This window comes from Zootoca vivipara, chromosome 7 (genome assembly GCF_963506605.1).
Source record: "Zootoca vivipara chromosome 7, rZooViv1.1, whole genome shotgun sequence".
NCBI lineage: Eukaryota > Metazoa > Chordata > Lepidosauria > Squamata > Lacertidae > Zootoca > Zootoca vivipara.
Window position 1 is genome coordinate 65,386,669 of NC_083282.1, and position 26,276 is coordinate 65,412,944.

General features: G+C 43.6%; 1 protein-coding gene across 1 annotated transcript; it reads left to right on the plus strand.

Annotated features, from left to right (window-relative positions):
* LMOD1 (leiomodin 1) lies at nt 1-25,961 on the plus strand. Its single transcript, XM_035123188.2, has 3 exons — nt 1-445; nt 18,054-19,769; nt 22,290-25,961. Exons 1-3 carry the CDS (start codon nt 185-187, stop codon nt 22,314-22,316), a joined length of 2,004 nt encoding a protein of 667 aa, XP_034979079.2. The 5' UTR covers nt 1-184; the 3' UTR covers nt 22,317-25,961.
* The last annotated feature ends 315 nt before the right edge of the window (nt 25,962-26,276 follow it).

Consider the following 26,276-nt stretch of genomic DNA (forward strand, 5'->3'; position numbering starts at 1 on the left):
GCATATCCATTATATTCAAGGCTGTGGGGAAGTCACAGCTGCTTTCATGTAACATCTCAACACCTCCAAAGTAAGAGAAAGAAGAACCTGGTTTCACTGGACTGTTTCCCCTGAAAGCCTATTAATTTGGCACTTGTCCTTTTCAATATATAGACATACTGTGCTTCAACTGCAAGCTACCAAAATGTCCAAGGTAGCAAGATTCCGAAGTCAAGTCAGTGAGGATCCAGATATTGACAACTTATTGTCTACACTCTCTGCTGAGGAGATGGAAGAGCTAGAAAAAGAGCTGGAGGCCTCTGATACAGATGCAAACATTCCTGTGGGGTTGCGGCAGAGAGACCAAACTGACAAGCAGCCAAGTGGCAAATACAATCGAGAGGCAATGCTCAATTATTGTGAGAAGGAGAGCAAGAAAATTCTTCAGAGGGAACAATCAATAGATGTAAGTTGTTGCTCTTACTGAGTGTTGGGAAAGGGAGTATTTGTGCAATTTGGAGGGGAAGGCAGGAACAGGACTTATGTGTTATGAAAACCACTTAAGGGACACTAGCAAATCAATGAGTCAATAGTTGAGCACTGTCCCTCTTAGAGAATAGTAATGAGCATGGTAAGATGCAGCGGAATTAATACAATCGTCTTTTAAGTGTTAGCTCTTCCAAAAGGGGATAATCAAGAAACCCAGCAGGGAAGATCAAGGTGTCAGTGTTTTACTGCTAACTGCTACCGCTATTATTAATATTATTTCATTGTATTAGTTAGTGTTTCACACATAAAGAGTCTCCAAGTAGCTTCAGAATTTTTAAAGCATGACATAAACTCAGCGAGGAAAGAACAACGCATCACAATAAAAGGCATACAATAAGCTATAAAACAAATCCAATAGAACAGCAGCAAAACATTCAGCAACATACGCATGCCGTCAACAGATAGCAATAATCCATCAAATGCCTGGGAGAAGGGGTGAGTTTTAACTTGGTGCCAAAAGGATGCTTATGATTGTGTCAGGGGACTCTTGTTGCCTTTCACTCTCGCAAAAAATGTCCCCAAGAGTTAGGAAATATAAGTCACTGTCACAATACAGTACAGTATCTTTGTTTCTGCCATTTGGACTTTGCTGCTCTGTGTCCTCCAGCCCAGCAGGGAGCAGGAACATATAAGGGTCAGGAGGCCATTCTGTCTCAGGCCTGACTGGGGTTCCAGGTCTGTTTGCTTCCTGCCACCTTCCTTACCAAAGGCTGTGATACTGACCTTGGGAATCTAGCCTTTCTTACTCAATTGTTGTACCTGCTGTGCCTGAGAGCAGAAACTGAGGAGAGGCAATGGCACACAGGTACTTTCTGGTACTGTGATGGGGTGGAGCATGTTGTGGTGAGGATGACACATGTAAGCACCAAGTTGGGGTGGGGTTGGGAGGTTCTCATGCATCTGTGCCCACCACTGCCAGCCTGATACCCCTCCATCCCTACCACCGCTGTGCCTCATCCTGGTCCTGGCAAATGGCAGCATCAGCACAGCTGGGTGGGACGGTGGCAGTGCAGTTGCAGCGACACTCAATTTCATACACACTAAAATGGTAAATAAATGGGATAAAACAGCAAAATGAGAAGGGAAAGCAAGGCCATGGAGGAGTTTAACAGCAAGAGAACATCTGAGAACAGACATCTGAGAACATCTGAGAACAGACAGGAAGCCAGGGCAGGAATAAAAACTGGTGTAAAATAAATGATCTACCTTCATTATTGCTGATGTATTTTATAAAATTAAATAATATTGTTGTGCATAGCAGTAGCCTTTGCAAGCTGCCCAGTTCTATATTCTGATAGGGTGCCTCCTGCTGCTGCTTTGATACTGGAATTGGACTTGGGGGAGCATAGGCCGCTGAGCAAGAAAAGCTGGAGAAAGGAGGTGTGTTTATTATTAGTGGTGATTTGCTTCACAAAATCAGAGTCACGGTAATGTTGACTTCACACAACTGAAACTTTGTAATATTTTGTCCTGGAGGGGTTGCTACCATTCTGTGCAGGGGTTGTCCGTGTTTTCAAAAAATAATTGCATAGCAGGCAGAAATTCAACAGGTTAAGTAATTCCCATAATTGAACCTCCATGCTTAGAGAAGTGGGACCTGTTCTATTTCTGTCTGCCATGGAGCTGAAAAAAGTGGCTTGATCTCTCCCCACTGCACACACACTGATCCCTTTTGCAGAACTAAATGTTCACTACACACGCATGTGGTTGTGGGGACTCAAAAGAATTCAGTTACGGTACTTGCTAGGGAAGGGGGGGATAGGCTTATCTTTAACATTAACATCAGCAGTCCTGCGAAATTCTGTTTGTAATTTGGGACACAATACTGCGTTGAAACATTATGCTTTTTTCTGTTTAAAAGCAACAACAGAAAAACTTATGAAGTGTAACAGACATCTTAGAGGGGTTAAATATTTTATTTAAAAAAAAAACATTTTCAGTCACTTGGTCTCTGTTGAATTTGTTTTGAGACAACAGGGAGCAGTCCTCCCCGCAGATCTTCAGTGCCCATGATTGACAGGTATTATAGCTTGAAATCATCAACACTGACTGGCAGTGACTGTACAGGCAGGAGTCTTTCCCAGCCCTACCTGGAGACCCCAGGCATTGGTTGGCATCTATCTGTCTCGGGAGACAATAGAGGAGTGTGCCTTTGGAGATGAAGTCAAACTGTTTGAAGGTTGAAACAAAAAATATAAAAATTCCTTCCAGTAGCACCTTAGAGACCAACTAAGTTTGCCATTGGTATGAGCTTTCGTGTGCATGCACACGTCTTCAGATACACTGAAACAGAAGTCACCAGACCCTTGTGTACAGTCAGAGGGTGGGGAGGGGTATTACTCAGAAGGTTACCTTGTTTGAAGGTTGCAGCGCCTGCTGTGGCTGCAGAGACTGATGGGGGAAAGACATGCTTTGTTGCAGCTGGGGCAGAAGAAGGCATTCGGTTGTGCTGCTGCAGATGCACCATGGCATTTCTTCTCTCTGCGCTCCATCCAGCAGGCATTCCTCCTAGGCCGGGCTTTTGCATGCAAAGAATGGATGTCCTCTTCCACTGAGCTCAGACCCTGTGTTCGTGCATGCGAATAAAGTTGGCAATAGTTAGTTGATTTCAAGTGTTGAAATATATAAAATGTGTTTTACTTTGCATTGGCTGTTCTGTTTGGAAACTAAAACATGTAATGTCCATGAAACCAGGACCAAGAAAAATGTGGCTTTTAAAGTGCAGGTTCTGTATTTGTTTGTATTTAAACTGCTAGGCTATTTGGTCCAGCCTAGGGGCTTGGAGCATGTAACTGGGAATGCATGCCCGTTTTTCTGTTCCAGGATGAGCTGAACGAAGGCCAGAACAACAACAACACAACTGTGGTATTTCAATGAACAGTCACACTTGACAGTTCATTTTTCAGTCTCGCCCTAGATCAACAGGAAGTAGTCTGAACTGCAAAGCTGATGAAAACCAATGAGAAAAATGGAAAACAAGGCAGCTTGTGGATGGGGCCTTGCATGGCTTGTGACCCACCAGACTCAATCTAGCCCATCAGCCATCCTAGTCCCAGGAAGCAGCAACAAGTTCATTGAGCCCCTGGGACTGTGGGCTGATTGGCTGTCTTTTGGTGAGTCACAGGCTCTTTCATGCATGCATAGTTGATGCCTCCTTTATAGCTCTAGTCCTGCAAATAATTAAGCAGTGTTTCTCTTTATTTCTTTGGTTTCCCACTAGATAAAGTTAAGCACACTGTGTATGCAGCACGATTCTTTGTAAGCATCCAGTTTAAGGGAATCTGCATAAACAATGAGTTTAACTAGAGCATGCAGGATGATAAAAAAAAACAAAAAAAACCCATAAAAGGAAGTAGACAGTTAAAGACACTGTTAACCATTTTTATTATTATTATTTGTGGCTCAGGGTTGATTTGAATGCTATGGAGAATATACATCTTTCCCAGAGAGTGTTTCTTTAGCAGAGGAGCTTCATGAACACTGTCCTGTACTGCCAAGTTGTGTGCTGCAAAGAGTGCACAAGCAGTTCAATCCTATTTAAAGCTTCCATCATTGTAGCCAAGCATTTCCTTCCACCCAGTTGCTAAAGCAGCTGTGCCATCCTTTGCCAGGCACATAGGGCAGGTGGACAGCTCTGTCCCATTTGCCTCTCCTTAAAACTACGCATGACATTAGGAGATTTGTGATCGTAAGAAACTGAGAGGAGCCTTTTGGAGGAGGCAAATAACCCATTTAGTCCAGCATCACTTTTCCCACAGTGGCCACCCAGATACCAGTGGGAAACCCACGAGCAGAACCATGCACAAGAGCAGTCTCCCCCCATCCCCCATGGGTTCCAGTATCTGGTATTCAGAAGCATTACTGCCTCTGACCATGAAGGCAGAGTGCAGCAATCATTGATAGCCTTAACCTCCACGACTTGTCCAATCAATCTACTTTTAAAGTCATCCAAGTTGGTGGCCATCAGTGCCTCCTGTGGGGAGTGAGTTCCATAGTTTATGCACTGAGTAATGAAGTACTTTCTTTTACTTTCCCTGAATTCTCCAGCGTTCAGTTGCATGGAATGATCAAGCTCATGTTTCTTTATTTGTAATGAAATTCATCATTTAGATTTTTTTTGGGGGGGGGGTTGCTGGAAATTAGATCACAGCCACTAATGATGTCCTGAAAGAACTGTGGAAGGGACTCCCTCAGAAGGTGGTGGACTCCCCTTCCTTGAAGGTTTTTAAGCAGAGATCGGATAGCCATGCATCATGGATGCTTTAGTTGAGATCCCAGTGTTGCAGCATCCTCAGGGTCCTTTCCAACTCTACAATTCTATAATTTTCCTACAGGCCATTTTTGTGATCACAATCGCATACATACACCCAGCTGGTTTCCTATTGTTCAGTCTCTCTCTCTCTCTCTCTCTCTCTCTCTCTCTCTCTCTCTCTCTCTCTCTCTCTGTGTGTGTGTGTGTGTGTGTGTGTGTGTGTACATGCACACACAAATGTGTGCAGGGAACTTCCTTACTAGCACCAACTTGTGTTGGTGCCAAGATTGTGAGGCTGCTATCAGCCCTCATGATTGGGTTCAAAATGTTTCTTATTCTACCTGCCCACAACCTGGTCAAAAATCAAACACACAAAGGACAGAAGAAGAGCCTTTTTAGATCAGATCAAATGTCCATCTGATCCAACATCTTGTTTCTCACAGTGACTAGTCCAGGGATGGAGAACCTGTGGCCCTCCAGATGTTGCTGAACTAACTTCCATCATCCCTGACCATTGGCCATGCTGGCTGAGCCTGATGGAAGTCTCAGCAACATCTGGAGGGCCAAAGGTTCCCCATACTTGGTTGGGTTAGATGCTTCTAGGAACATAAATGCAATAGCCTTCCCCTCGTGTTTTCCTATCTGAATACTGAGCTTCCATTTAACTATTATTGCTAATAGCTATTGACAAGACTACCATGAATTTGCCTCCATGCCTTTTTAAAGCTCCTGAACCACAGAGACGTCCCCCTAGGATCAATGCTGTAGTGTCAATGGTTGGTGCTACCCAAGGGTTGCTTTTGCACATGTGCACCGTGATGCCCACATGAGAAGTCATAAGCTTTGCTCTGTGATTGTCTGTTGCTGTGAAGCAAGAACATAGGATTGGTTTCAACATTGTTCTGGACTTAAGAGCCAGCTATAGAGAATCAGTTAATGTAAAGCATGCAAAGTCCAAGGAATAAATGCTTTCCATAGTGAAAGTAATAAGGGAGTTAGAAGAGCCAGCGGAAAGGCATAAAAGATGTGCCAATTGTAGCTACTCTTTGTTTAGTGGATTTTTGTTGCTTCAGCTGATCAACCTCCCTGCCTGTTTATTGCTCCATGGTTTGTCTTTGATGAAGTCAGTTTCATGTGTAGTCCTACAAAAAGTACTTATTATTTCATTGAGGTTTTGTTCATAGTAATAATACTGATTAAAATAAGCTGCTCGAGGGATTATAAGAAGGGCTCCTTTCAAAACTTCGAATGTTCAGCAAGTTATTTAAGGTATGACAGCTAAATTTTGCTGAAGCTGAGCCAGATAACTGTAAAATGGAAAGTGTAAAGCAATGGCTTTTGAAGAAAGAGAAACATCTGGGGTTGCATCCAATGTCAATCCTACTCAAAACAGACCCATTACACAACTAACTTTGTTCCATTAAATTCACTGGATCTACTCTGAGTAGGACAACCTGTACACATTTTTAAAAAAATCTGACCCAAGGGCGCTCCCACCATTTGGAGTCATCAGTTATCGTATATACAATGTAAGCTGCCATCCATATGTATCCTGCAGTTTCTTGAGAAATACTGCTGGTTGGTGCACTTTCTCTCAAACCAGCTTCCATCCAATTTGAAAATGTAAGCCACATTCACTTCTCAGTTCAGCTGAGGTGTGCACATTTGAGGTAGCCATTGTGTGTGCACAGATGACAGCTCTCGTGCAGATGACAGCTTTTTGAATAGGAGTTCGGGGTTTTGTGTGCGGGGAAACCAAACAGATAATGTGCATTGGGTGAAAGCGTCCTAACCCCCTCTCCAGTGTGTACAGCAGTGGGCAAATGCAACTTGAAAATCATAGTGAAAGGAAACAACCTCATTGCATTTTAGGCCACTAATGTATACATAGCCTTAGTTGGATACAGCCACTACTAAAGTCCCCATGTGGACAGCACATGTGTGCCTTCATGGTACCTTCAATAATATAACCCTATCCACACAATAAATGTGTACTGAATCATCACATGGACGATGGGGACAGGATCACACCTGATGCTCCCCACCCCAATATCCTCATATACATTATCAATGCTAGAGGTCAGTGAAGCATTATTTGTTATTTTTAACAATGTTCCCTCCTGCAAAACAAAACAAAAAAGTTTGTTCCTAAGAAATTATATGGTGTGCCTTTGGATCATATGGTTTTGTTCCTTTTTTCTTTGAATGGTGAGTCGAAGGGTAAGGTTAAATGCCACCAAATCAACTGGTCATTTGGATTTGTTTTATTGCTCTTAAAAAGCCTGGGAACCTCACCTTAAGATATCCTTTGCCAGAGGTCATCTGCAGCCTATTAAGAAAAGAATGCATGTTATTTATTTTTTTCTAAAAAAACCAAAACCAAAAACTAACCTTATGATATGGCACCATCGGATTTCCAAGTTTTTGCTTTCTGAAATCCATTTAATAACAGTATCTGAAAGAATGCAAATTTCTAAATAGCATACCCTGTTTCACTGGATTTACTTCCATTGTAGTGCAAAGCTCTGCAAAGTGTGATCGGTGACAAAGAGTAGATTTCACGGAATAGTGATTTCATGGACCAAGCTAAAGAAAGGCCCCAAATACACATTTTTAAAATATTGAATGACACCTTCAAAGAATTACCAACTTGCTTAATTTGATGTATGTACTACAGAGCTAAACTGTAGAAGACAAAGAACTTATGCTGGTGGTCAAGCTGCCTGGTAAATCTCCCCCTTTAGATCATGTTGCAGTAATAAGATCTTGCCTAGCTGACTCTCTTCTCTTTCCATCCCCGGAGAGAAAGAAAAAATACCCTGTCCAATCCCTTCCTCCTCCTTGGGCTTGTTAGTAATAGGGGGATTAACACTCCTGAAACCCCAGATCCCGGCAGCAGCGGGGCTGAAACCGGGGCCAAATTTGTTATGACACGAAGATCTCTCACAGGCTGAGAAGATCATCATCCGAATGCAGTCTTCCTTGTGCTCCTCTGGTTCTTCCATAAGTAGAGTAGTGACTTTAGCATTCTCTTGTTTCAACCGAACCCTTTTGAATGGTTAAAACCTTTTAAGTTGTGTTAGTTTGGAATTTTCTCAAGGCTGAAATTAATTCTGGGCCACTTCAATCTAGGCACAGCTGAGATTCTAGTGTCACTATTTGGCATGTTGCTACCGTCTCCCCCCACCCCCCCACCCTTCGCTCCACACCAGGTATGCAGAACCTCCCATCTCCCCTGGGTTATACAAGAATAACATGTGAATCAGCCTTTGTTAATCCTGTGACTTCTGTCATGATCATCTGAGACACTGTACTGTACTTAGAGCAGGGATGAGCAACCTGTGGCCCTCCAGTTGTTTGTTTGTTTGTTTGTTTGTTTATATATTTATTGTATTCATATCTTGCCTTTCTCCCAAATTGGAGTTCAAGGTGGCTCACAGCATTTTAAAACGCCATTATAAAAGACATAGTATTGTAGTATAAACAAACTATAGAACTATATTAAAAACAATACAGTGGTACCTTGGTTCTCAAACGTAATCTGTTCCAGAAGTCCGTTCGACTCCCGAAACCATTCGAAAACTAAGACACAGCTTCCGATTGGCTCCAGGAGCTTCCTGCACTCAATTGGAAGCCATGTCAGACAGTTGGCTTCTGAAAAAACGTTCGCAAATCAGAACACTTACTTCCGGGTTTGCGGTGTTTGGGAGCCGATTTGTTCAGGAGCCAAGCCATTCAAGTACCAAGATACCACTGTAGTTGAAATAGATTGAAACACATGTAACATTATAGTTTGCCCGTAGTTCACACGTGACATTATAGTTTGCCCATAGTTCAAACACATGTAACATTATAGTTGTTGTATAGTTTGTAATAACATAAAGATCTCTCATACACTGAAATCATCATCCCATTTCTCTTGACTGGAGACCCACAGATTCCCCATCAGTTTTTCTTACCTCATGGAAACGCAATATGTCAAACCATAGAGCTTTTGGTCCTGTGCCCAGTGGTTTGTTCTCCATGACCGATTGAGTGAATTAATACAGTAATGAAACAGAAGACCAAAGTGAAGGTTTGGTTGAAGGCCTGTTTAGCAGGTGACAGTGCTCAGGCTGAGACTCAAAGCATTCTTCGAGCTGAGGGGTGGTCCATAGAGCTGCCCGAAGCAGATATTGCCGCATTGATTTGCCAGGAGCAGAGCCTCCAGTTATGCTGCAATAATCTCTCTCTAAATGCTCTGCTTATAAGTTCCCCAAAGGCATCTTACTAGTGCTGTTGGTGACAGAGTGTGAGATTAAGTGGAGGTTTGATCTGATCCACCAAGGCAGTTCTTGCCTATTCAGTTTTGCATGCCAACAATTGACAGGCCTTTGGGTGGTATTTATAATGTGCCTATTGCATTTTTATCACACCCTGCAAGGCAGTGCACCTACAAGGAGCCCAAGGCTTCTTGTCCCTGCTTGTACAGTTCCTCCTTGTCCCTGCTTGTATCCTCACAACAAATCTGGAAGGTAGGTTAAGCCGAGATATAATGATGGACCAACAGCAAGCATCGTGGCTGGGAAGGGATTCAAGCTGACAGCTCCCCCAACCTAGTCCAACATGCTAAGCACCATACCACATAGGAGAGGCAGCACCTTCTGCTTGTGGCAGATGAGTTCATTGCAAGCAGGGAGATGCTCTAGGTGGAGAATAAAGCCACTGCAACAACTCAGGATAGCCACATAGAATCATAGAATCATAGAGTTGGAAGAGATCACAAGGGCCATCCATTCCAACCCCCTGCCAAGCAGGAAACATGCTTTGCCTCTACCTTCAAGTAACCAAAGTCTGTGTGATAAGTGCACACAGGGCTATAGTTTAGTGATGGAAGAACTGCTTTCCATACAGAAGATCCCAGGTCCCATCCCTGGCATCTCCATGTCCCTGGGAGACACTCCTTGTCTGAAACCCTGAAGAGAGACTGCCAGTCAGTGTTGACAATCCAGAGCTGGTGGACCAATGGTCTAACGTAGTAGAAACCAGCTTCCTGTGTTCCTCCATTTGCCTCATGTTTCCACCTCCATCCTGGATGTCAGTCTGCAGCCTTTTCTTCTGTGTAGGTATGTGAGCTGAAGGGACCCCATACTGTATATCATTGTGATGTTTTCAGATGGTGTTTGGTTAACAAAGCAAAATGTTGCAGGGCTGAGGGATGCTTCACTGTAAGCTGACTAATCTGGAGTTCATGGCTTTGCTGCTATCTAAAATATGCACCTTTGATCAGACCAGACATCCACAAACCAATACCTGCCAGCTGTGCTGGAGATTGCTAACCCAATGTCCATTCCTCCTAGACAGCTTTACCTACTCTGCTCTGTTGAGCTGGCAGAGGAACGGGGTGGTCTTGCATCTGCTTAACCTTGTATGGTAAATACCAATCATTTTCCTGGAATGAGAGAAAAAGACAGAAGCCAGGTCCATGAGGTTCATTTGGAATTTATCAGGGACATGGGAAAGTAGCAGGTATTTATGATCCTGGTTCTCTACTGAATCTCAGAAGAGCAAGTTATATTTGGAACTACTTTGACTACATAATAACAGGTCTTCTTTTTCTCTGATGGTTAGAACAACCATAGGTAACCAGGAAGCTGTTTATAAACAACCTAAAATAGAAATGGGCATCTCTATGATTTCCTCATACTCAAGAAGCCAAATGCACACAGCTCAGGGGGGGCGTCAGTTAACCTTATTGCTAGTGAAAGGATTGCTATTATAATTGTGTTTATTCGTCACTAACTACATAAAATGTTTCAAAGCCTTTCCACTGTGAAAACATAAAGGGTAGTTTGTCTGTGGACAAACGTCGGCTCCCTCAGCCTGCAACGAGATGAGCACTGCACTCCGCAGTTGACTTTGACTGGACTTAATTGTCCAGGGGTTAATAATAATAATAATAAGTTATTATTTATATCCTGCCCATCTGGCTGGGTTTCCCCATCCACTCTGGGCTGCTTCCAACAGAATATTAAAATACAATAATCTATTAAACATTAAAAGCTTCCCTAAACAGGGCTGCCTTCAGATGTCTTCTAAAAGTCTGGTAGTTACCTTTTACCTTACCTAGTTATCAATGAAGTTTTACTCAGAACAGACGCATTAAAATTAAAGCACATTAAGTCTGGTACTTCTAGTGGGTCTACTACTTCATTTCATACCATCTACAGAATACAAAACTTAAAACATCAAAAAGATAAAACTCACCCAGCAATGTTATAAAAAGACAAATCTACCCCAACCCACTAAAGGAGGAACATGAATAAATTCTTTAGTAAAAGAGCTTATCCTGCAATATCATAAAAAGGGTGAATTGTGCCATATCCTATTAAAAGACTGGTCCAGACTAGAGTAACATACCATATGATCCCAGTTAAGAACTGAATGCTACAGTAAACAAGAATGTATTTGCCTGGTGTCTAAAAGTTTATTATGATGGTGCCAGGCACATTTCTCTAGAGATAAATCCTGACCCTACTCATTCCCCAATTTTAGCAAAGCGTCTCTCTAGGAAAGGACCATAACAACTCTCAGATCTAAATTAAAAAAATTATCCAGTAGCACCTTAGAGACCAACTAAGTTTGTTCTGGGTATAAGCTTTCGTGTGCATGCACACTTCTTCAGATACACTGAAACAGAAGTCACCAGTGGGAGGGTGGGGTGGGGTTTTTCCTCAGAAGGATAGTAGGAGATGGGTGATTGACTCAATGGGTATGGTAAACCTGTTGACGACTGCATTTCGTCCTACAAGAAAAAGCAAGGGATAGTATGCAGATGACCAAAAATAGCTTTAGCATGTATCAGATCTGCGAAGAAAATCATGGCCCAAGGGAAACCTAAGAGGTGACCAGGTTGTGTAGCATCCACACCAGAGCTTTCCAAACTGTGTGTCATGACACATTAGTGTGTTGGCTGCAGTGCGTAGTTGTGTCAAGCAAATGTTCTTCAAGATCCTCCCAGGGCTGAAAAGGGGTTAGTTTAACCTCCAGTTTGCTAGTAAAACTGAATTACTGTGTCACGAAATGATGCATGTCTAAAAAGTGCGTCACCAACATGAAAAGTTCGGAAAGCACTGTTCTAATTATTTCCTCTAATAGCAAACTCGGGCATTCCTGTTCAGTTCCTATTTAGGCATATAGCCCAAACTGGAGAAACAATAGGAAGTTATTTGATTAGAAGCGGGACCTAAACTTTTCTCTGTGGAACCAGTGAACATAAGAATTTACAAAAGTTGTGAAGTAATTCTCTAATATGTACTTGTTACAATCCAGACAAATAAGCCAAGAGAGGTACCCGAAGACATACTCTGTTGTGTGTGACCAGGGTCAGAATGAGGAACAGAGTTAACCTCTGTGACATCTCTGGCTGATGCTGGTGTGGCAGCCAATGTCAATTCACCATTCCCAGAATCACACTATGTCCAGCCAGAAAGTCCAAAGACATGAGTCAGCTGGAGCCTGTGAATTGCTTTGTTGGGGTGGGGGGTGGGGAGAAGGACCATAAAAGGAAACTTCTCAACGAAAAAGGACAATTGAGGTTATTGGTAGCGTATAGGAAACTGGAAGGGGTTTATCAGTTACTTGTTGCTTATAGAGCCTACATAGGTGTTCATGCAGAAGGAGAAGAAAGTGTAAGTAATGCATGCCAAGGCCAAAAATCTTGATTTCCCATATACACTCATGGTGGTGACTGACTGGGAATGAGACCTGGGGGGCATAGTGGCTAACCCAATAAAGATGCCAACCTGGTAAAGCTTCAGAAGTCATGCTTCTGAATCAATAGCTACCAGCCGCAGTGGCATTGTTCTGCCTTCACTGTTGGAGGCAGTATGCTTCTGGATGCCACTTGATGAAAACCACAAGAGGAGAAAGTGTTCCTGTGCTTGGGTCTTGCTTGGGAACCCTGGGTGGCCCCTGTGAGAGCAGGATGCTGGATTGGAGGGGCCATTGGCCTGGCCCAGCAGGATCTTCTTGTGTTCCTAGTGACAGGTGTCTGCCCCAGGTTTAATTGCTCTGTTAGCTCTTTCACAATATTCATTGTCTGCAAAGTCATTCAGGCAGAGAATGTGCAAGTTATTTGAAAAGGGCTAAACTTATGGGATGTGGGTGGTGCTGTGGTCTAAATCACTGAGCCTAGGGCTTGCCAATTGGATGGTCAGTGGCTTGAATCTCCGCAACAGGGTGAGCTCCCATTGTTCAGTCCCAGCTCCGGCCAACCTAGCAGTTCGAAAGCACGTCAAAGTGCAAGTAGATAAATAGGTACCACTCCGGTGGGAAGGTAAACGGTGTTTCCGTGCGCTGCTCTGGTTTTGTCAGAAGCGGCTTAGTCATGCTGGCCACATGACCCGGAAAAACTGTCTGCGGACAAACATCAGCTCCCTCGGCCAGTAAAGCAAGATGAGCACTACAACCCCAGAGTCGTCTGTGACTGGACTTAACGGTCAGGGGTCCTTTACCTTTTTTTAAACAGCTGGATCCAGAGAGAGCACAAAAAACCAGCAGGCGAATTTTTGCAACTGACGAAATGATGAAGACAGCAAGTTGATCATCTTTAAGTTTGTTTTGGGGCAACAATGTTATTTAGCCATATTCTTTTTTTCACACCATCTGGACGGTTCACATTGAAACATAATTGAATATCAGTTGACATTTGAGGAACTGTTGACACCTTCAAGTTGAGAGATGCAGTTGGCACTGCATAAGCTGTTGCTAACTGCATAATCTTTCCGCAACTTGGCACCACCAACTCATCTATTATGGGAGTATATTGATCTGAATGTGATAGTTTAGCTGGATGCTGCACAATTGAAATGTTTCTTCATGGAAATGGGCTTTCGGATGTTACAGAGCTAGTTCTGTGGTCAACATCATCCGCAGTCATGTTTCTGAATGCTTCTCTTCTCAAACAAGTAGAATAAGCTGCACTTTCTTGTTAGCAATGTTCATAAACAGCATTAGAGATATCCATTGTGATTGTGAGTAGTCATATAAAATACATAGACCAAGCTGAGTCCTGGAATTAGTTTCCATGACTAGATACACTTTGTCTCCTTTGAGTCCTCCTGTAATGAACATCCTCAGATACTCTTGTCATGTCCCTTTCCCCAATGTGAAGTGGTGTTTCATTTTCTGCTATGCCATGTGGTGTGTGACTGGCTTACTTCCTTGGGTTCTTTCAGGCATCCCCAAACTTCGGCCCTCCAGATGTTTTGGACTACAATTCCCATCATCCCTGACCACTGGTCCTCTTAGCTAGGGATCATGGGAGTTGTAGGCCAAAACATCTGGAGGGCTGCAGTTTGGGGATGCCTGGGTTATTTAGATTGTATTACTGAATTATTCCTCATAAGTACTTTTCTTTGGGGGGGGGGAATCCTGCAACCATCTCTGTCTATGCTGAGAAAATGCCTGTTGAGTTTTGGTCTTGTATCTGTTAAAAGCAAATCTTTTCCTTTGTACAAGACTTATTATTATTTGCCCACTCTTTGGGGGGGGGGAGCTCACATTTTTAATAGCAACTGGAGACTACTACAAAATATTTAACAAAGGAAATGGAATAGAATCTCAAACTGGGTGCAGTCCTAAGCATAGCGCGTTAGTGTCAGATTTATACTGGACTGTCCACACATCATTCTGCTTTATTAGTTGTTCTGTGATGCTTTGCCAATGTTACCATATTATTGCACTTGAGAGGGACACTCCTGCACCATAATGCACTGAAGAGGAACAACGAACTCACTCTGGGACACTTGTGGTATGAAGGGATTCAGCAAGAAGCTATGGTACACATGCACTGGCTGGAAATGAAGCAGTACCGGTATGTCTGCCCCAAAACTTGCAGATGCAAACGGTATTGAAAGCAGGATCCCGTATAACCACCTCCATACCATCATGAGCTCAAATCATTGGGGGATGTTTATATGTGACAGCATACATTTTTTCCTCGGGTGCTCTTATAAATCCTCTGATTATAGTCCTCTGATAAATGACTAGGCTGGATCGGGTCAGTCAAGGTATATTCACATTACCATTTACTCCACATCAGCACATTCCAACTGCTAGTTTTTGCAGCAACTTTCACATGACAATAGATATCTATCCCGTAGTTCCCCCTGCAAAGGTGTTTTGGCTTGGAGAAGTGGAAGAATCATAGAGTTGGAAGTGACTGTGAGGCCATCTAGTCCAACCCCCTGCAATGCAGGAAACCCGTCCATTGCCATCCCTGGGTGGACTCGAACCACCAGCATTCTGCTTAATAGCCAGATGCACTGACCTATGGTGCCACTGGGTAATAAGCAGCAGGCGATGTGGTAAGAGGGTGCATGCCTCTCTTTCAGTTTGCCCATGCTCAAAGGGTTCCACGCAACCCAACACAAATGTGTGCTGTATCTGAGGAAACCATTTTGAGCTCCCCACTTTCAAATGTTCGCCCTGTGCCTACTTCAGATCTCAGTTGTAAGCCAAGCAACAATGTGGAAAGCCCAATTTAAGACAGGAATGAAGACCAGGAAGCAGATCAGATTCATGCTTTCCAGACATATGTTTAATGTGCACACACCCATTCCAGAAATAGTCATGCTTTTGGGGAGGAGGAAATCCCTACCCAACCCATCCCTGCGCAGGCACTTCTCAGAGTAAAGGAATCATTGGCAAGATTTGATGCCTGCCATAGTTACCCCTAGGAGTTCTTTCCTGTCCCGTGTGGGCTGAGCTGTTGGCTCCTGGGATTCTGGGTTTCCTGACCTTCAGAATTTTGCCAAGGTCATGTCTTTTCAGGCTACAGCTTAGGCTGTGTACACATTACCATTTACTCTGGCTCCCAGCTGCTCCCACCACTGGTGTTTAAAGTGGAGTACCCATGACCTTGGCCACAATCCATATAGTTGTAGTTTCTCGAGGAATACTCCTAACGGATTGCAGCGTCAATCTGATTTGAAAATGCAAGACATGCTTCAGCTGTGTTCAGACACTTGTGCAGACGATGGCTTCCATGAATAGGAGTGCAGACGGTGTTGGGGCACATGGAAACAAATAGGGTTATGTACATCGAGTGAAAACCCTCCCTCTCTGGTGTGTACAGCAAGTGCAAATGCAACTTGAAATGCAGCCAGAGGGAACATCCTCACTGCATTTTATGCCACTTAATGTATACACCCTTTCTTGGACTGTATACACACACACACACACACACACACACACACACACACACCTTTTTTTTTTACTCTGCATCCATTATGCTCCAGTTGCTAGTTTGGGAAGCAATGTACACACAGTGTTAGCCACAATCCTGCATCTTTACTATCCTGCATCTATCCTGTCACTCCTTATGAAATACTGTATTTTTATATGTTGTTCCTCAAACCAGCATCAATCCGAATTGAGAGAAAGAACTACCTAGCTGTGTTTTAAGCTGGTCCTGTGTCCACAGTCTTGATTTAAGGATAATTACTTGAGGGTTATTGAGGATTGTTTTAGCATAGTACTGTCTTCCACTGGATGTTTAATGTAAATAATCTTTTCTTCTCTGCGACCAATCTAGATTTGCTGCTAGGGGTTGCATTCATACTTACATAGTCACTGTTACTGACTCTCTGCAAGGCTGAAGAGCAGAGATGTCGTTTAGTAAGTATTGGCTGTTAACAACCCTCGAACCCAAGTGTGCCTTTCACATCCCTTGCCAAACACCTGCCAAGCTCTGCAGCTCAATTAAGTCACTCTGTTGGTACCTGCTGAATAATACCACTAGCACACAGCCACCCCTGGGCACCAGTCCAGCAGGCTAGCTGCACCAGGGAGAGGACCAAGGAGGGATCATTAGTGCCTCAATGCCCAGATTCCAAACAAGAAGTTCCCAAGTCTCCTTTTCCTTTTAAGGAAACATCTGAGTGGGGCTGCGGAACTGTAATTGCCAGCGAGCAACAGCGATGCTCATTTTAGTATGTTTAGGAGGAACTTGAAGTGCTTTAGTTTGTCAAAACATTTGTGATGAATCGGCGCAAGCAACAGGCTGGTTCTTTTTAAAGAAAGGCCGGGGCAGAGCATAATAAGTTCATGCCAATAGCTGCAAGGCATGGTGACTAGGGAGACATTTTGTCCACTCATGGGATGGTATAAGAGGGTAGGTCAGAGGGAGGGCTGCAAGTGAATTTCATAGCCTCCAGCATTTCTCCGATGAGAATAGGGGTGTCCTTTTCAACAACAACAATTTTATTAATTTATACCCCACCCATCTGACTGGGTTGCCCTAGCCACTCTGGGTGGCTTCCAACTTATATAAAAAACATAATAAATGACTGTTTAATCTACTGTCAAAGCTACCGATATTGGTTCTTGTCTCTTGTCCCTCTCTGCTTTTTCACTTAGGTTAATTCCTTTCAAAAAAAATGCCAATTTCCTTTCTTGTTTTTAAATTTAAAAATATTTGTAAAGGCTAGCAAGAGAAAGGGCTGTTGTTGCATTTCTAGGTGGCATGGGGCTATAGGTTGCTTTTCTGACCCAGCAGCAAACCATGTCTGAGTGTTTGGTCCACTTGTTTGCATTCCAGTCCTGGAAGGGCAGCTCTAGATACTGGACTCAAACGAGTCTCGTAATCTCTTAACTAAATACAGATCCTTGCTTTCTCAAAAGGGAGTCTCTTTATGGCCATAATGTAAATAATGTCTTGAGGCAAATTTGTTTTAACTATGTGCTGGGTTGTTATTTTTCCAGATTTCTTAGACCAAAGTCATATAAAAGATTGCCTTTTCTATGGGTGTCCTTTAGCTAGAGGGCACATTGATTCTAGAAAGTTTAGGTCCTGGCCATGCCAGAAATGAAATCCGTGTAAGCCAGAGATTCAGATGTAGCATTTTGGCTCAGCTGTTTCCTCAAGGGACAGCAAGACCTGATGTTTATAGAAATGCTCATTGAGATCCAAAGGGCAAGTTCATTGCTTGGAGGGTTTGGCATGAGCTGACCATGGATCCACGTCAAAGTCAAATGAGTGTTAATAAGATCTCTCTCTAGTTTGCATTGTACACATTCCTGGCTTAAAATGCATCTAGGTTATTCTTCTTCTCAATTCTAATTAAAGCTGATTTGGGGAGGAAATGGGTAGGCTCTCCTTAACCACTGTCATTTTCTCCTATTAAATATGACAAACATAGCCTCCAGGAGCGAACTGCATTTTTGCTGCATCGTCAGCATGCTATTGTCTCAACAAATATTTCTTTCTGCATTTCTGCCCCTGCTCTAGGAAGAGAAAGCAGCAGAGAAGAAGAAAGAGGTGAAGGTTCTTGAAGAAAAACGAAAGGAAACCCATGGTAGAGATCTGAAAAGAAACAAATCTTCTGATCTCGGAAATGAAGGGAAAAAAGAAGAAAATGTCCAGAAAGCTAATCAGAAAGGGAAGGATGAACTGGACACTACTAAGAATACTGGGTCAGTCAAAGAAGAGAAGAAGGAGGGAAATAAGTTACCCAAAGAAAAATACAAAGCCATCTCAGTGGACAATAATGAAATTAAAGGAAGATGGGAAGAAAAGGGCCTGGCAGCCAAGATCAAAGCTGTTGAGGAAAAAAGGAAAGAAGAAAAGGCAACAGAGCTGAAGAGGGGCACTGAAAAGGACAAAAAGAGGGGGGATAAAAAAGAACCCGAAAAAACAGGAGCAAAGGACTCAGCTTTAAATTCAGGCTTAGACAGAAAGGGAGAAGACAAAAAGGAATCTGAAAAAACTGGAGAAAAAGGTTCCGCTTTAAAGTCAGGCTTAAACAGAAAGGGAGAAGAGAAAAAGGAATATGAAAAAACTGGAGAAAAGGGTTCTGCTTTAAAGTCAGGCTTAGACAGAAAGGGAGAAGATAAAAAGGAATCTGAAAAAACGGGAGAAAAAAGCTCTGCTTTAAAGTCAGGCTTAGACAGGCGGAGAGAAGACAAAAAGGAATCGGAGAAAAATGGAGAGAAAAGTTCAGCTTTAAAGCAAGGATCAAAGGTTGCCAGTGAGGCAAAATCCCCAACAGATAGCAAAGGAACCTCTGAGGGGAAAACCTCAATGTCAGGGCAAGGGAATGGGACAACAGAGGCTCCTGAGAGCAGCCCCTCTAAACTGGCAGAGGGCTCTTCCAGCACGGAAGAGGAAGGCACCAGCATCTTTGATGAGCCCTTGGAGAAAGTGAAGAATAACGACCCAGAGATGATAGAGATCAATGTCAATAACTCCGACTGCATCAACAACGAGATCCTGGTGCGTTTTGCCGAGGCCTTGGAATTCAACACCGTCGCCAAGGTCTTTGCTCTGGCCAACACACGCGCAGATGACCATGTTGCTTTTGCCATTGCCATCATGCTGAAGGCCAACAAGACGCTGACCAGCATCAACCTGGATTCCAATCACATCACGGGCAAAGGGATCCTGGCCATCTTTCGTGCGCTGCTGCAGAACAACACTCTGACTGAGCTCCGCTTTCACAATCAGAGGCATATCTGCGGAGGGAAGACGGAGATGGAGATAGCCACGCTGCTGAAGGAGAACACCACCCTCCTAAAGCTGGGCTACCACTTTGAGCTGGCAGGGCCCCGGATGACCGTGACCAACCTGCTGAGCCGCAACATGGACAAGCAGCGGCAGAAGCGCCTGCAGGAGCAGAAGCAGGCTCAGGGGAAAGGGGAGAAGGACTTCCTGGAGGTGCCAAGAGGCCTGCCAGCTGCTTCTTCCCCTAAGGCCTCTCCAAAGCCATCCCCCAAAATGTCCCCTAAAGTTTCCCCTAAGAAAGCCGGAGCCCCAGAAGCACCCCCACCCCCACCTCCTCCGGCTCCTTTCCTGGCTCCTCCCCTGATCAATGAAAACTTACGGTTGTCTCTCTCTCCGGCAACTCAGAGGAAGATGGTAGAAAAAGCTCTTCCTCCACAAGAGAAGAACTCCAGAGACCAGCTTCTGGCAGCCATTCGCTCCACCAATGTCAAACAACTGAAGAAGGCAAGTAAAGGGCAAATGTGGGAATCATCCTGGGGTGAAGTCCTTGCTGGGTTCATTGAAGCTACACTCTTAATAATGCCAGCTATCTAGGATTAGTGCTAGACACACGCACTCCCCCTAGCCCATCCCAATCTCCTGTGTCTGATAAAAGGCATATTTTCCATCACTTGCATTCTAAAGAAGTATGGAGTGTTGCTGAGAACTGCCCAATGAGTACCAAGCCCAGAATGGCTCAGTACTGTTAAATAGCATGTGCATTTATTTATTAATAATATTGCTCTCAAAGCAGCTCACAACTTATTATATTCTTCTGGAAGCTGCCCAGAGTGGCTGGCAAAACCTAGCCAGATGGGCGGGGTATAAATAATTATTATTATTATTAAAGATAAAGCCATTAAAAACTCAATAACAATTGAACAAGTCACAGTTAACAGTGTTGTGCTATGTAAAAATAATTCTCGCAGAGACAAAAAAACACCTTAATGCTAAGACAGCTTAAAAGGACTGGGGAAATTAAAAGGTACCAAAATGGCAACAAAATAGAAGGAAAACGAGCCTCTCTGGGGTCCTTGCAAGGATGGATTATCAGGTTCACACTGGTCCGCTGATTTCATGGAATAATTTAAAGGGAGGAAGAGGTGAGAACTGGAAACAAACATGATCCCCTTTTGATACATGAAACGTTTTTTGCATTGATGTAAAATCCACAAAATATGTACACACATGTGACAGTTTTGTGACATCTGTGCATCTGCTCAGCTTTCCAGTATGTGAACTCAGGGCTAAATAGATACTTTCATACTTCACCATTGATGCACTACACACTTCATACATTGCTTCCTAGTTCAGACGACATGCCAAACCATGGTAAAGGAAGCTTAATTTTACTTTGCCATGTTTGAACACCATTGTTTGCAATTGATAAAAGAAACAGAATCATAAATTACTGAATTGACAAACTAGACTTTGTGCAAACAAGGGTTGAATTGACAAGCTATAGTTACCGTGGTAGTTCTGTCTTCAGAGACTGCTGTGCAGTTGAGATAAGAGTGACATTGTGGATCTAGGTGCTTAGAGAATGGAAAATGAAAGCAGACAAATACTTCTTAACCATGGTTTGCTGTACATGTGGAAGCTCAGACCATGGTTGGGGCTGTTCAAATCAGATCTGGTATGACGCCTGAACTGAGTCATTGTACAAAATCTGTAAACTACAATCATGAGGAACCACGTGTATCTACTTTGCCCGTCATATGCAATGTTGTGAAGCTCATGCACCAGTAGACATCTTAAAACATTTCCAGGACATATTTAATCTTCAAAACCCTAACTGATCATGAACCTGGATTCCTAAATGACCACCTGCACTTACATGGACTTCCTGGTTATTAAGATCATCCTTGAAAATCAGAGATGCCCCCCCCCCATGGTGCCCCACCAAACAGGGATATAAACTATCAGGTGGTGGCTCCCTTTGTTTTGAATGCTTTTCTGGTGAATGAACCAAGTTTCATGTTATTCGTATGGGTAAATCAGTTGTCTTCCTAGCCCCTGTGGAGGCTTTATTATAACATTCAAAAACAGTATAATAATGTTTTAGACCATCGTGCCCTGTTAACACTTTTTTTTTCTGCTTTGATGCTATATATACTTTCAAAAAATACTGCATTGATTTAGTTATGCTCTGGGAGTTTTAACTGAAGAGCAGCTTATAATATCTCTGACCACTAACCAACCAAATCCATTATTATTATTATTATTATTATTATTATTATTATTATTATTATTTCTACCCTGCCCATCTGGCTGGGTTTCCCCAGCCACTTTGGGCAGCTTCCAACAGAAGGTTAAAAATACATTAAAACATCAGTCATTAAAACCATCCCTAAACAGGGCTGCCTTCAGATGTCTTCTAAAAGTCAGATAGTTGTTTATTTCCTTGACATCTGATGGGAGGGCGTTCCACAGCGCAGGCGCCACTACTGAGAAGGCCCTCTGTCTGGTTCTCTGTAATTTATTCCCGCAGTGAGGGAACCGCCAGAAGGCCCTCAGCACTGGACCTCAGAATCCAGGTTGAATGATGGAGGTGAAGATGCTCCTTCAGGTATATAGGACCAAACCTTCAGGTATACAGGACCGAGGCCATTTAGGGATTTAAAGGTCAGCACCAACACTTTGAATTGTGCTCGGAAACATACTGGGAGCATACCCATGGCATATACCTCAGAGACTGTGTTCTTAAACATATGTTGTAGATGCTTGTAGATCCATGTATGAAAAAACACAGACAGAAAAATAAAATGAATGTCCCTTCATATGTGAAGCAAGGTTCGCATAGATGCAATTAACAGGCACATTTTTGTAATGTAAATAGCAGATGTGGTGCACATGGGGAGCCATACTAGGATTGCAGGTCCCGGTGAAAATTGCTCCCCCTCTCTGCAAACTGCTATTTGCATCACCGATAGCTTCCTTTGGTTTTAGATCTTGCATTAACAAGCACACCTTTCATCTTGGCAGGTGGAGGTTCCCAAGATACTGCAATAGGGAACGGAATCCAGATTTCCCTGGAAGGATGAGATTGCCAAGGCTGAATCACTATGTTTGTCTCTCAGGTGACTGTTTACACGAGAAGGACGCAGCAGGAGCAGGAAGCTGCCTTGCTCCAGTCCCAAATGAGCAGTGTTCTCTATGGGGTTCAACTGAATTGGATGGAAGGACTGAATGAGCTGCCAAGGAAACGTGTCAGGAAGAAGCAATATTTATTGTTAGAGCTTTTCAATCATAAAACTTTTTCCCCCTGTGAGAGGAGACGTCTGCAGACGCTCAGAGTGTTATGTAGCTGGGTTAATTGTCCAATCCCCCTCCCCCTTTTTGGAATTTTGAAAGAAAAGTGGGAAGTCTCGAAGAAGCCTATATTTGCAGCATCCCTGCTTATCTTAAGACACCACGGCAATCACTTGCCGCTAGAAATATATACAAGAGTAAAGCCACATTGGAGTAGCAGCACAGAAGAAGAAAATGACCAGGCTCATCTTCAGCACAAAATGACTCCAAAATTGCCACACAAAGCAGCAGCATGTTCTTGCCATTTGCCGCTAAATCTAACTGGCAGCACCAATGTTACTCTACCTGGAATATTATGAAGCAGAAGGTTGGAGGAGAAATCACTGGGCCAAACCTAATTTCCCAATGTCTCTGTGATCTCAAGGATTCCATTTTTCTGATAGACGATCATGCAAAGGCTGGCTTTGTTCCCTGAAGAAGCATGTGTTTTGTATGTGTATGTATGTAAATGGCTTCTCACCGTACTGCGAACAAACCTGTAAGCACACGCGTGGGCAAGGGCTCTGAAAGGATTACGGATTGTGCTGCCGTGATGGGGGGAGGGGGCGGTGATCTACATGGTGCTTGCACCTCTGACATACGCAGCATCTTCCAAACTACTATTGTGATGCCTAATCTTAAGAGGCCTGATGGGAGGGAAGGAGCACATTATGGTTGGCCATGCAATGGAGGTGATGGCAAAGGCAAGCAGTGGCTGTTATGTGTACAACAGAATTGAAAGCAGGCTTGAAAGCTTGCATTGGGAAACCTTCATTCAGAATCACCAGTGCTCAGGGCAAACTGACAACTACTCATTCATATATTTCTGGCACTTGGGCACCAGCTGTGTCATGATAGTCAAGATCAGGCTTCCTCAACCTCGGCCCTCCAGATGTTTTTGGCCTACAACTCCCATGATCCCTAGCTAGCAGGACCAGTGGTCAGGGATGATGGGAGTTGTAGTCTCAAAACATCTGGAGGGCCGAGGTTGAGGAAGCCTGGTCAAGATGACAGTAACCTAGCAGAGAGTACAGAACTCCTGCTTCACTTGTTTGCTACAGAAACAACATAAGGCTTGTTTTTGGGACCAGAAGGTTTCTGTGCCAATTCAGAACTTTTCAAAATAGTTCAACATCTGCTCATTTGAAGTGAAAGAGGCACTCCCAAGGGAGTAGCATTTGTGGCCTGTTGACCAGTGTCTCCTGAACTATTGTCAACAAGCCATGGCATGTGGGCTGTGAAGATACTATGTCCTCCAACCATCCTATGTGTCAGATTCAGCTTCCGTTTCTTGTCTCTTCTCTTTCCAGGCAAGCGAAGCCCAGCTCATACATTACCTTTGCAGCATGGTGGCTGCCCAAGGCTCTCCTGCGGTTGCTTCCCATTACGCACTGGTAACATGTGGATGTTCTGCATCTCCACAGATAGCCTGGGTTGCAGGAGTATTTCCCATGCCAGCAACAGCAGTTCCAGTGGAGGGGCACTGCCAAGGGAGGTGCCCATGTACGTAATTCAGACTCCCCGTGTAGTGCGCAGGAACATCCACATGCTGCTGATGGGCATTTGGGTCAACCACATGGAAGCACTTTTGAAGTAGCAAATGTGCCACAAAGAGAATGTACGGAGGGGGCCTGCAAGAAGAAGAGTAACCAATGGCATCATCTTTCTTCCTGCTTAAGGGAAATGGCTGAGCAGCTGTTTTCAAGAAATCGGTGGGGTTTGCCCTTTAGTTAAATGAAGAAGGCAACATAAACAGTGAGCAAGCTGACCTCTGCACTACACTAGCACATGCAATAGGAGTTCAGCTGTAGCAATTGGGGATGTGTTAGATTGAAGAATGAAAATGGCATCTTCCTTACTCCTGCATGGAGTGAGTGATGGATAATGAGCAGCTGTAGTTGTATACCAGTTCAGCTACAAGGATGTTGCCCAGTTTAGTTCCCTGCAGCTTAACCAGTTTGTGGCTCAGCCTGTACATAAAGAAAGAAAGATTATCTATGCATTTCTATGGCTGTAAGAGTTTAATATATAGACAGATGGATATATATCGTAATAGATTTCCTCTCTAAGGAGCAGAGTTTTATTTCTCACACAAATTGCCAAAGCTTGTCTGCACTGAGATGGTGCCAAGTGATGCAGGTGCAAGTGACTGGAAAGTGATTCGCTTACCGGTCTGTTTAAATCAGTTTCCAGATTAGGAAACTCATTCATGGTTCCTATGCGGTAGGAGAGAAACCAGCAAGATTTCTCACCCAGGAACAGGTAGCATAGAACTCTCTCCCCAAGCTGCACATGTCGGTGTTCATCCTTCCATGAAGGACAAGTGGAACTCCTGTTAACGTGTCTATGGGGATCTTCACAACTCAAAAAGGCTTTCCCTGCCTATTCTCTTATCCAGCTGATCATGCAAACTCTGAGGTTAGAGGGGTCCTAATAAGTGAGTGTAAAATACGGGAGGGGGTTTATGTAGCACTTGAAAGAGAACTGTTCTTCGTGGGTTTGGGTTTTCTTTAAATCAGTCTTTGGAGAGGGAATCTGTGCTTGCTTACTGAAAAAGAAAGTAGTATTGGATTATTAATAATAATAATAGTAATAATTCACTATTTGTACCCCGCCCATCCAACCGGGGGGCCCCTGCCACTCTGGGCGGCTTCCAACAAAGACCAAAATACATTAAAATGTCACACATTAAAAACTTCCCTAAACAGGGCTGCCTTCAGATGTTTTCTAAATGTCAGGTGGTAGTTTATCTCTTTGACATCTGACGGGAGGGCATTCCACAGGGCGGGCGCCACTACCTAGAAGGCCCTCTGTCTGGTTCCCTGTAGGTTTGCTTCTCGCAGCGAGGGAACCGCCAGAAGGCCCTCGGTGCTGGATCTCAGTGTCCGGGCAGAATGATGGGGGTTGAGACACTCCTTCAGGTATACAGGACCGAGGCCATTTAGGGCTTTAAAGGTCAGCACCAACACTTTGAATTGTGCTCGGAAACGTACTTGGAGCCAATGTACAGTAGGTCTTTCAGGACCGGTGTTATATGGTCTTGGCAGCCGCTCCCAGTCATCAGTCTAGCTGCCACATTCTGGATTAGTTGTAGTTTCCGGGTCACCTTCAAAGGTAGCCCCGCGTAGAGCGCATTGCAGTAGTCCAAGTGGGAGATAACTAGAGCATGCACCTAGATCTGTCGCACATTTTGGACAAATGTTGGAGAAGGAGAGAGAAATAACAAGAGACAAATCACTTGAGCAGGTGATCTTGGGTGTAAAAGCTGCTGCAGTTTTCAGTTCTAACTCATGAATGTAAATCTTATTTGAAATATGTACAAAATCACCCACACTTTCATTAATAAAGCTCACAAAATGCTGCTGATGGCGAGTAGTGGAAAATTCTGAGGCTGTGGGCGGTGAATACCTTTAGACTTATGCAAGTATGTGCAGATTTGGACAGCCTTGTAGGTGTGTCAACTGGCATCAGAATCATGTTTCAAATACCCCATGAACTAATTTATTACTGCTACCCACTTGACACGTGGGCAACTGAGGTTAAGAAGCAATGGTTTTCTTGCAATTGTAGCTGGTCTGATCACACAGTCCAGAATTTTCATTTCGGGTCAGGCTCAAAATAGGTGATAAAATAAGTGGAGAATTGGTTCCTTTTCTCTGTTCTTTTTAAAAACTAACCAGA